Source organism: Teleopsis dalmanni, chromosome 2 (genome assembly GCF_002237135.1).
Source record: "Teleopsis dalmanni isolate 2A chromosome 2, ASM223713v2, whole genome shotgun sequence".
NCBI classification, from domain to species: domain Eukaryota; kingdom Metazoa; phylum Arthropoda; class Insecta; order Diptera; family Diopsidae; genus Teleopsis; species Teleopsis dalmanni.
In genome coordinates this window covers 222,470,905-222,481,897 of record NC_051847.1, presented here as the reverse complement: position 1 = coordinate 222,481,897, position 10,993 = coordinate 222,470,905, and the positions used below count along the sequence as shown (strand labels likewise).

General features: G+C 29.1%; 4 protein-coding genes across 4 annotated transcripts; 1 reads left to right on the top strand and 3 right to left on the bottom strand.

Annotated features, from left to right (window-relative positions):
• Positions 1-891: 891 nt before the first annotated feature.
• Positions 892-1,853, bottom strand: LOC119684240 (protein D3-like). Its single transcript, XM_038098245.1, has 3 exons — positions 1,601-1,853; positions 1,197-1,531; positions 892-1,133 (listed from the first exon to the last, which is right to left on the bottom strand). Exons 1-3 carry the CDS (start codon positions 1,658-1,660, stop codon positions 995-997), a joined length of 534 nt encoding a protein of 177 aa, XP_037954173.1. The 5' UTR covers positions 1,661-1,853; the 3' UTR covers positions 892-994.
• A 406-nt stretch (positions 1,854-2,259) lies between these two features.
• On the bottom strand, positions 2,260-3,031 carry LOC119684239 (protein D3-like). The gene is made up of 3 exons (XM_038098244.1): positions 2,919-3,031; positions 2,516-2,850; positions 2,260-2,453 (listed from the first exon to the last, which is right to left on the bottom strand). Exons 1-3 carry the CDS (start codon positions 2,976-2,978, stop codon positions 2,309-2,311), a joined length of 540 nt encoding a protein of 179 aa, XP_037954172.1. The 5' UTR covers positions 2,979-3,031; the 3' UTR covers positions 2,260-2,308.
• A 1,765-nt stretch (positions 3,032-4,796) lies between these two features.
• LOC119680957 (AP-2 complex subunit mu) lies at positions 4,797-7,763 on the bottom strand (the record flags this gene model as incomplete). The annotated part of the gene is given in 4 exon segments (XM_038093994.1): positions 4,797-5,928; positions 6,755-6,914; positions 6,977-7,255; positions 7,322-7,763. Coding segments are annotated over 4 exon segments (1,314 nt in total). The 3' UTR covers positions 4,797-5,230.
• Positions 7,764-8,920: 1,157 nt separating this feature from the next.
• Positions 8,921-10,453, top strand: LOC119682299 (26S proteasome non-ATPase regulatory subunit 6). Its single transcript, XM_038095709.1, has 2 exons — positions 8,921-8,989; positions 9,163-10,453. Exon 2 carries the CDS (start codon positions 9,273-9,275, stop codon positions 10,440-10,442), a length of 1,170 nt encoding a protein of 389 aa, XP_037951637.1. The 5' UTR covers positions 8,921-8,989; positions 9,163-9,272; the 3' UTR covers positions 10,443-10,453.
• Positions 10,454-10,993: the final 540 nt, after the last annotated feature.

Here is a 10,993-nt window from a genome sequence, read left to right as displayed (position 1 = left end):
AATATAAGTGATAATTCTAATGTGATATGATTATATCAATAGTGACAATATAATATCTAATTATGGTAATACGAATTTGTTCTCCAGAATATTCAAATTCACATACTTAGTATAACCAAAACAATATATATTGTTTAACTCATTTGTAGAATACCTAATTACTAATAAAACTAGCTTATTTATTTAAACTGCTTTGATTGGGTTTTATTAATTTGTTAAGTATGAACATAATATCCGTTTAAATATGCAAATCTCCATTTGTTTGCATATAACTTAATTATGTATAGAGAGCTCGCAAAGGTACCGATTGGGTAAAAGACTCATCGAAATATGCGTAGTAGCTGTGAGAACAGCTTCCATTTAAACTGAGTAAAATTTGTGACTTTTAAATGAACTCCTTTCAGAATTGTGTTTACGGTTTAAGAATATCCCGAAATAATAACAATAATAAATAAAAGTAATGTTAGGGTTTCCCCTGTCCAGGTTCCTCATTATGAACATAGACAGAACTTAATCATAAGGAATTTACTTAAAAAAATCGAAAGTACTTTAGTTCTATCTTGACAACCTCTTTATCACAACTGACAAATTACGCTGTAATAACACTTTCTCTTATCAAATACTCACAATCATTGCAAAAAGATAATGTATTATATTATTAGTAAGTTAAATAACTTCATTATGGTGGATCTATAAAAGAAGTGGGAAGTGGGGGGACAAAACTAAAGTAATTAATTTAAAAACAGACTGTGTGAATATGTACATACATCTAAACAAACATTTGTACAATATATGTATGTATAAAAAACAGAAGTTTTGATTTAACGAATTACTAATGATTTTATATAATCTTTTCATATATTTTGAATTTTTTATATATACAAAAAGTTATTTTATAATTGAAAGTATTAACATATGCTTTTATTTAGAATCTTGATAAATCATTTAGAAAAATTTTTCATATCACTTAAGCACAATATGTAATACATTTTTATTATTTTTGTATTTGCCTATGTAAAATAGGAACATAATCATCGTACTGAGCCTGATAATAGTTTCCAGCAATCGGATTACCCAAATTAAATTCGTCAATATAGTCTCTTGTTTTTATATTAAGACGTCCTTCACGAGTACTGAAAAGTGTAACAGTAAAATTGATTACATTAGATAAGCAAATTTTGCCTAGAAGTGCTTACGTTTTTGGAATAAATAGCTCGGTAACGATTTTTTCCGATTGCTTAAAAACCAGAAATATATAACGATGCAATCCGGTATCTTTTGGCGGTCCAGATCCTCTATACTCAACTACAACCTGTCCGTCAGCAACTTTATTACCAGGTATATTCACTACAAACCAATGATTTATTTCACGAAATATAGGATTTTTACGACTTGGCGCATCTGGATCAATCATTAGTAATGTATATAATGCATCACTCTCAGCATTCCAATTAACTTCTGGTTGATCTTTTACTTGCGTAGGAGTTAATTCACCACCAAGTTCGACTTTTACATCATCAGCATAAGTAATCTATAAAGAAAATATATATGCACGAAATATTGTACATTGAATAAAATAATTATACAATAGTATATTTACTTCTGCAATTTCCTTTGGTGCTTCATCAATAACATCGGGCACTATATCATTAGAATCCATACTCGCGTGTTATTCAACCTCTTAACTACACACTTCAATTGAAACTATTCGAACACTAATTATTTTAAATTAATACCAAATACGATATCTTTTTAAGCTTTGTGTAATTGATAATGGCTTTCAAACTTGAAGAAGTGGGCAACTTTTGATATGCATATAAAGGGACTGTACGATATAAAAATGAAATTTCACATCTACGATCAAAAAATGTAATAGAAATAAAAATAAATATGTAAATTATATTTTTTTTAATTCATTATTTTATTTTACAACCAATAATACTTATATCACAGACGCAATGAACTTTAAACTTGGATAATAGATGTTAATATTTTTATGTAGAAACTTCAAATATATATTGTGCAAAAATTTGTTTGATAATATAGTATCCATAGAAACCTTGATGAAAACAATTTTATAATATTTAGTATTGTTTCATCATTCAGCTGAGGAGTTTACATTTTAACACCCACACACAATCTAAAAGTATTACTGATAATTGAAGTACATTCAATCAACAATCTCAAAATAATACACTCATATATTTTTAAATCACTTATTTTAGTAGAAAAAAAAACCAAAGATTTCAAAGTATCTAAAAGATTTTTATATTTTTATAAATATATGATTTTAAAGTCAGAGATAAATTTATTTTTTTTGGGCTCCCATTTGCTCATGTAAAATACGCACATAGTCATCGTACTGGGCTTGATAGTAGTTGCCGGCAACAGTTGTGAGATTGTATTTACCAATATAATCCCTTGTTTTTACATTAAAACGACCTTCACGGGTACTGTGAAAACAAAATTATGTTGAAATATATAGAACACTTCAAACTTCTATTTTAACATTTACGTTTTTGAAATGAACTTATCGGTTGTAATTTTTTCAGCTTGTTTGAAAACGAAAAATATATAGCGATGTAGACCGGTGCCCTCTGGTGGACCAGAACCAACAAATTCTACAACTGTTTGACCTTCAGCAACTTTATCGCCTGGAATATTTATAACAAGCCAATGACAAACTTCTCTATATTTTGGATCTTGACGAGACGGTGCATCAGGATCAACCATTAGTAAAGTATACAATACACCGCTTTCAGCATTCCATGTAACTTCAGGTTGATCTTTCACTTGTGTAGGTGTTAATTCGTTACCAAGCTCTACAACTGCGCCTGAAGGGTACTTTATCTTTAAATTGGCATTAAAAAAGGTTATTTAGAATAAAAAATATTATAGGAAGTAATAATTAAATTTACTTGTGCTTTTTCCTTTGGTGCTGCATCGATGATATCGGGTATTATTCCGTTCTTGTCCATGTTCTAAAAATATACTGTGAGCACTGAAACAACTAAATGCAAACTGTCTGCAAACACTCGCTACTCACTTCTTTTATCATGCACCTGTAATCAGTGCTTATAGACCATACAGATAATGACCACTTTTTTCAAGTCACCTTATGATAAGCAACTATTAGCGCAAGCAAATTTGTCTGGAACCTACTTTGGTTCTCTATGTTATGATTGATCAAAGGGAAAACATAGTAAAATTTAAATGTGTGTTATCTAACTTATTTATATTCAATATAATTCATTATATATAGATATTTAAATTTATTTATTTTTTATCTAATATATGTATATCTAATTTTGTTGTGAATTTAACAATTAATTAAAAGTTTCTCATTATAGTTATTTTTTTGGAAATAAATTATAAAATAAAAAATTATCATAAATCAAATTGATATGATTATAAATAGTCTCGAGATACAAAGGTTACGTGTCTAAGCAGTAGTTCCTTTATCTAAACTGAGTCATACTTGACAGTAGTCTGAACTTAGTATAGAAACAAGTTTATTTGTTTTGACACAATTTTAGTAATACAATTAAGACTACAGGTGAAGACTTGATGGAAGAGATTTATAATATGCATATCCGATAATAGGCTATCCGAAACACTTCATAGATACATATATCAATATTATAGTCAAATTACTGTTGGGTAATGATGAGATATAATAGAAATTTGAATATTCCGTACACCCTTATCAAAGCTGTCAGGAACATAAGGAGAGCGCTTCACAACTATTTCGTCATTATTTAGCGTATGCGCTACTTAGGTTGAACACTTATTTTTAACACATGCAGTTAAATACACTACATTGGTAGTTGATTACTTATTTTCTAAAGGATCTTAGTCAGCTATATGACCTCTTATTAAGAGCTTATTGTGCTTCAGTCAAGCTTCCAAATACTTTTCGCGGCAATACAATATGGCTCCTGGCCTTAGTATGAGACTCCGGTTCTTAACTAATGGTGTCAATATAATTTCATATATTTTATTATGAGATATTTTTTGCAATTAGCACTAAGCAATTTTTTCAGTTCTTGCTACATTCCATTTGTTTAGTTTTCAAAAAGGCTTCCTTTAAAGCTTACGCACGCAAGTCAATAATAGTTGCGAATGAATTGACATTTTTGAATAATCCTAATTATATCTTTTTCAAAATTTTCAATAAGAATGTATCAGTAACTACAAAAAATAAACAGAAAATACTAATATAAACTGATGATAATTATTACCTATACGAACCATTTGCCAGTCCAGAAAATTCTAATTAAAAAAAACGACTAAATTGAATTTCAGAGTTAAAAAAACAATAAAATTTTCAAATTTATTCTTTTAGAAACTCATATGACTAATTAAATCGATTTTAAAATTTATTGGTTCTACTCGATAAACAATTTTTTATTAATATATTTCTCACTTCTGTGTGCCTCTGTTTGCCAACACCGTATTTTACATTTATTCCCCCCTCTTGCTTTGATTTAACTCAACAAATGCTGACTCACATGCTTGCGGTTAACTGTTATGAAGAGCGAAGAGCGATATACTCGTATATTATTTATTATATATTTTATTTAACTGTTTATAATTAACATTTTCAATATAGTCAATAAAGTTCAATGATAGTTAATGTATATATATAGAATGTTACATTTTGTTTATTTGTTGTAATAATTAATAAAGCTAATTCAATATATAAGAGAGGTTGAATAATCGAATAATTTCAACAATTATTATTTAATTCGAAAAATGCAAATACCTTACTGTTTATATATAAAAAATCATATATATAAATTTTTTTATAAAGAGCGATAGGTTTCTTGCTTCGAATAGTATTGTGCATAATCAAATTAAACAATATATTTTACTCATACATTAACGTTCTTTTATATTTGGAGATTACATACATATTTGTTTATGCTTATAATGGAAAAGTAAAAAAATATTACAAAACTATGTAGAAATAAACAATAATTAATTGGATACGTTCAAGGGAAGTAAACTAAGAAATACGAGTACATAAAATATTCAAATTAAATATTTAAAGAGTAGAAATAATGTAGAATAGAAATAATGTATATAAACATAACACTAAATTGGAATACATAAATTTTAATTATTTTTGGAAAATACAAATTTCTATGTTCAATATCATATTTTACATTGCGCGTCTTTGACGTTTCCGTAAAAATTTTAGGGTGCCACCGCTAACTCTTAACAGCTCTTAACAGCGAGTTTCGTATAATCCGCTACGACCAATATAACGCACCCATTTAACGACATCATGATCAGAGTAGTTCAATTTTGGTTCGAATACTTTCAAATAGCGTACCTTGAAACCAGATGGTGCGAATGGTACCTCAAAATTCATAGATATAGGTGGGCGTGTCCATTTCTTTTTCGTATCGGTTTCTAGTAATTCTATTTCAGCTGAAAGTTGAGTTTCTTTCATACCCGCCATACGTTTGATTTTCCAAACAATGGCATTCTCTGATGCTTTATATTTTGCTTTGCCTTTAAGACATATGAGTTGAACACCAGAAGTATTTAAAGGCGTAGGTATTTTTACTTCAATTTTTTGACCCAACAGAGAAGGTTTGAAATTCGATTTCAGTACTACTTTTACTTCCATTTTAGTGCGGCCAACCTCACGCACCAATGGTATAACACGGAATGGCAATGAAATATCTTTTGTTGTGCGGTAACGCATTAATTCAAATTCACCGTCTGGCGGTATAAAACTAATCGAGTGTTCAGTCTCAAACTTGCTAAGCTTGACACATTGATGAAATTGGCAATCATCAATAACTACAACAGGCTTACCAGAGCGTGAAGTTTCTGCTTCGGAATTTCCAGAAAGACCACGACCTTTCGATTCCATGACAATTTTGTCATTAATACCAAATTTACATTCGGGCATCCCTGAAAAAAGTTAACAATTAATTTCAAAGTTTCAAAAAAACATAAAAAAAGATTTTTTTTTGCATTACCAATACAAATTAAAAGTTGGCTATGATTTCGTATGAAGTCTGATACTATTTTATCTATTTCTCGACTTTATCTAATTGAACTGTCGTGTAAGTCCCTGTATGAAGTCTTATGAATTTAGCACAAAACTTGAGAATGGAATTAGCATAATAACAAGCAGATAGTTGAAGAGACTGATTGGCAGACTATATAAGCTGATAGCCAAATAGAATATTACAACAAACTTAACATACTCTTCTTCGATGTAAGAACATCACTTATTAATAGTAATTTATTATCTTACTTAACAATACTTGGGTTTGCTTCAGATATGATTTTGTATTACAACCATATCATTACAATTGGTTATTAAATTAACCATTGTAATTTAAATAAAACATGTAATGTAAAAGAAGTTAATTTACTTTTAAACATTAGGACAAAATTTTAATAGTATTTAGATTAATTGTATAATAAATAAATATATTATACATATTATTTGGACAGAAATAATATTTATTTTGTACATTTATGTACAATAATCATACACGCATATATATATATTTAGCAATATACCATAGATAAAACATACCGACCGCTTTTAAAAAAGCTGAATTTATTCTTTGGGTATTTAATTTATCATTTAAGACTGGTTTGAATATGCAAAATATATTAACGATTATTACTGTATTTAACCAATAATGAATTAATATTAAAAATAATTTTAATATTAAATAAAAAATAAACGTGTTTATTCACTTTCTAAGAGTTTCTTACTCACCCGAAAGATATGATTTCATTACAACCTTACCAGCTACGTGAGCCGATAACACTTGACCTTGCGGACTCATAAGCAAGTTTACATACTCTAAAACATCCAAAAACAACTCGTTGCGCCGGTACTTAATACCTTCACGTCGCCAGCCTATTTGACCCGTTACCTTACAAACGAAAAATTTATATTATTTATAAAATACTTATATTCATGTCACAAATATATTACTTGGGAAGTAATTTGCATTTGTTCTTCTTTGGTTGCAGACTTGATACCTTGCTGTGTGATAAAAGTCTTCAGAGTTCCAGAATCTGTGTTTTGAGGATAACCAAAATCCAAAATTTCATCAAGCAACTCATAAATAAGCACAAAATTATTCTTGATGTTCTCTTCAGATATTTTACCAAAGTATGATTGCATCACTTCAATAATTTTAAGAAGGAACTCAAATACCATCGCAGCATTTACATTTTGTTTGGTCACCGCAGCTAACCATATATTAGCGCGCTGTAAAATGGGCGTATGTATATTCAATTCATATTCACATACATTTCTAGCAGACGTGGCACTTACCTTAATATGAAAAAAACTAGTTCGCGCTATGTTAGTAACTGGTGACCGGACTTGCTGACGAGCATGTATCACATTTACTCTGAATGCATCCACTGCATTACGTCCGATGTCATCACGATAAACTCGGCTGATAAGAACTTCGCCTTTATGATTGTAAACAAATAAGCCACCAATCATCTTGGCTACCTATTAGGCCCTAAGTTACTCAGAAAACAAAAATGTTTATATCAAATTTGATTTTACTGTTTAGATATTGGTCAAACTGAAAGATTCGGAGAAATTTCTCTACAATTTTTTCCAATTTGCACCAAATATCGATCAACACCCTCCACAAATTAAAATTTTGACGTCTATATAATTGATGGTCGACAGGGTTGCAATTTAATCCAATATTGAAATTTACAAATGCTTTCCAGCTGCGCTTCGTTGAAATAACACATCTTTTTATGATTCGTTATATTGAAATTGGCTAATATTTTTTAACCACAAAATCGGTGATAGAACACTTCTCTTCATAATTTATCGAAAATATTTTGAATCAGGAAAATTTACCAAATTTTAAATATATTGAGGTATAATGTATGGCAGTGATAAATTTCATATAAGCTGAATAGGTATTGACAGAATTTTTGTGACCCATCTAAAGAATGATATAGACGATGCTACATATCTGCACACCAAGTATAAAGTTCAAGTATGCGATTTGCTATACACTTTGAAACAAGGTATGCATACTTCATTTTGATTTATTTTCTACAGCGTTCATAAAAACAGCGGAGCAAGTACAGAGTGCAAAATAGTAATCGAAACTGAAGGATTTGAAATAATGATAATAGCAACATGTTATTTATTTCATTATATGTATAAAGATTTCATATTTCTTAGAATTAAACACAATTTCTTATTTTAATTCTTAAAACTAAAATTATTTTTAATTGAATTCTTTAAAATGCTGCATTTTAATATTTTTATTCACAAAATAATTTTTAAAATATAAAAACTTTCTTAAAAAATGTTTTTAGCACAAAATAATTTTTAAAATATATAAACTTCTTTAATAATTGTTTGTAGCACTTTTTTCTAAATTTGCTTCTTTTAAAAAAAATAAATGTCTAGCACATTTTCAATTTTTTTCCGCGATTTTTGCTCGTCCGATGCTCACCAAAATTCTTAAATTATGAGAAGTCTGCAGATTTCGATGTACACATTGTGTACACAAGCACACATGTGTGCAGACTTAACAAATAATTGAAAAGTTTTAATTTTACCGCATACATGTCTCAGACCGAAATTTGGTATGCAAACTTAAATATACAAGGTGCGATTTGGTAGAACGCATACCTTGCATCGTCAAACATGTAGCATCGTCTATATCCTGCTTAAGTAAGCATATAAATTTGTTGGCATATTGCGTATACAAACATATATATATTCTTGGTTGCAAGTCAGCACATTTACAAGCAACAACATGGAAATATGTAATAAATTAATAATTTTAAAAAAACTAAATTAAGTTTGAATGTTAAAAACTTCATGTTTTTTTTTTTGGTGGATTCTTATATTTTTCATATACATAATTACATTTTTGTTTGTGAGAAAAGTGTTGATATTGTAGGAAACGATATCAAAAACCACACACATATGCTCTATTCAGTGAACCATGGTTACGTATGTGTGTTTATTCATTAATAATAAAAAAATCAATGATATATTGTTTAGCAAATTATGTAAATGTAATTGAATTAAAAAAAATTCTTTATGATCTGCTGTATAAAATAATATCTAATAATATAAAATAAAATAATAAAAATTTAAATATGCAACTCTGTATTTTTTGACAGCTTTGGTACGCACGTAACTTCGTAAATTACATGACTTTGCGGCTTCCAAATAAGAAATTCATTGCTGGTAAATATTTTGTTAGTGAATACTTTGTGATTAAATTAGGAAAATGCCTGCTGAAAATTTAGAAGAACAGGGTTTGGAAAAGAATCCAAAATTGGAATTGGCACAAATGAAGTTTTTATTAACTTTGGAGGAGCATAAAAATGACACAGCGCTAAAAAATGGCTTACTAGATGCTATACGTGCGGATAACATGGCTCCATGGTACGAGCATATTTGTACAGAACTAAATTGGACTGTTGATAATGATTTGCTTACAAAAATGAAAGAACAAAATCGCAATGAATTGGCAAAATTAGATGAAGCGATAGAGGATGCTGAAAAGAACCTTGGCGAAATGGAAGTGCGTGAGGCGAATTTAAAGAAGTCTGAATATTTATGCCGTATTGGTGATAAAGCTGCTGCTGAATTAGCATTTAGAAAAACTCATGAAAAAACAGTATCGCTGGGCCATCGCTTGGATATAGTTTTTCATTTAATTCGTCTTGGTTTATTTTACTTAGACCATGATCTGATAACACGCAATATTGAAAAAGCCAAATATTTGATAGAAGAAGGTGGAGATTGGGATCGACGTAATCGCTTAAAAGTTTACCAAGGTATATATTCAGTAGCCATAAGAGAGTTCAAATCTGCTGCAAACTACTTTCTGGATACTGTAAGCACATTTACTTCATATGAATTGATGGATTATCCCACTTTTGTGCGTTACACTGTGTATGTGGCTATGATTGCCTTACCACGCAATGAACTGCGTGACAAAATCATAAAGGGTGCAGAAATTCAGGAAGTATTACACGCGCTACCAGATGTTAAGAAATACCTATATTCACTTTATAATTGTCAATATTCAGATTTCTTTATGCATTTATCTGAAGTTGAACAATTGTTACGCAAGGATTATCTAGCCTATCCTCATTACAGTTTTTATGTCCGTGAAATGCGTATACTAGCCTATACTCAATTGTTGGAATCATATCGTTCTCTAACGTTGCAATATATGGCGGAAGCTTTTGGAGTCGATATTGATTACATTGATCAAGAGTTAGCCCGTTATATTGCAGCTGGTCGCCTGCATGCCAAAGTTGACCGTGTAGGTGGAATTGTCGAAACTAATCGCCCGGATAGTAAGAATTGGCAATACCAAGCAACTATTAAACAGGGAGACTTACTGCTTAACCGTATACAAAAACTTAGCCGTGTTATTAATATATAAAATCATTGTTAATTTAATAAAACACATATACCCCGAAATTACAAAATTTTATTTATATGAAATTAATTTAAAACCAAACTTAACAATTAAAAAGAAATAAAAAAACAAAAACATTTTTATAACACACACCTCGTGAACTGCTTCATTTTGTTATAAATAAATTTAAATAGTTTGGAAACATATATTAAATATTTTTCATTTTTGTTTTACATACGTATTATTACTTTTATTATTATACATTTTATGGAATTGTACTTCCTACTGCTATGTTAAACTTACTTTGGAAGCTAGTACTAATCTTTGGAAGCTCTTTGGATTAACCTGACGAGTATTATTCAAGCGTGTTCAAGCACTCTAAATTTTTATATAATAAGTTTGAAATATAATTGTCTAGTAATATAAAAAGTATTTATATTTTAATAGTTTCTACCTATTTATTCGATTAAACCAATATATAAACTAAAATAAACCAGAATTATTAAAATTCTTATATATATAATTGCAAGTACAATAATTTTCTACATATAGAAAATGGAAACAATAGTTAGCAG

Coding starts and splice junctions, on each gene's coding strand:
- LOC119684240 (XM_038098245.1), bottom strand. CDS start 1,660: ATGGATTCTAATGATATAGTGCCCGATGTTATTGATGAAGCACCAAAG. Junction 1,532..1,600: donor CACCAAAGGAAATTGCAGAA/GTAAATATACTA, acceptor TTTTCTTTATAG/ATTACTTATGCTGATGATGT. Junction 1,134..1,196: donor GAGCTATTTATTCCAAAAAC/GTAAGCACTTCT, acceptor TACACTTTTCAG/TACTCGTGAAGGACGTCTTA.
- LOC119684239 (XM_038098244.1), bottom strand. CDS start 2,978: ATGGACAAGAACGGAATAATACCCGATATCATCGATGCAGCACCAAAG. Junction 2,851..2,918: donor CACCAAAGGAAAAAGCACAA/GTAAATTTAATT, acceptor GCCAATTTAAAG/ATAAAGTACCCTTCAGGCGC. Junction 2,454..2,515: donor GATAAGTTCATTTCAAAAAC/GTAAATGTTAAA, acceptor TTGTTTTCACAG/TACCCGTGAAGGTCGTTTTA.
- LOC119682299 (XM_038095709.1), top strand. CDS start 9,273: ATGCCTGCTGAAAATTTAGAAGAACAGGGTTTGGAAAAGAATCCAAAA.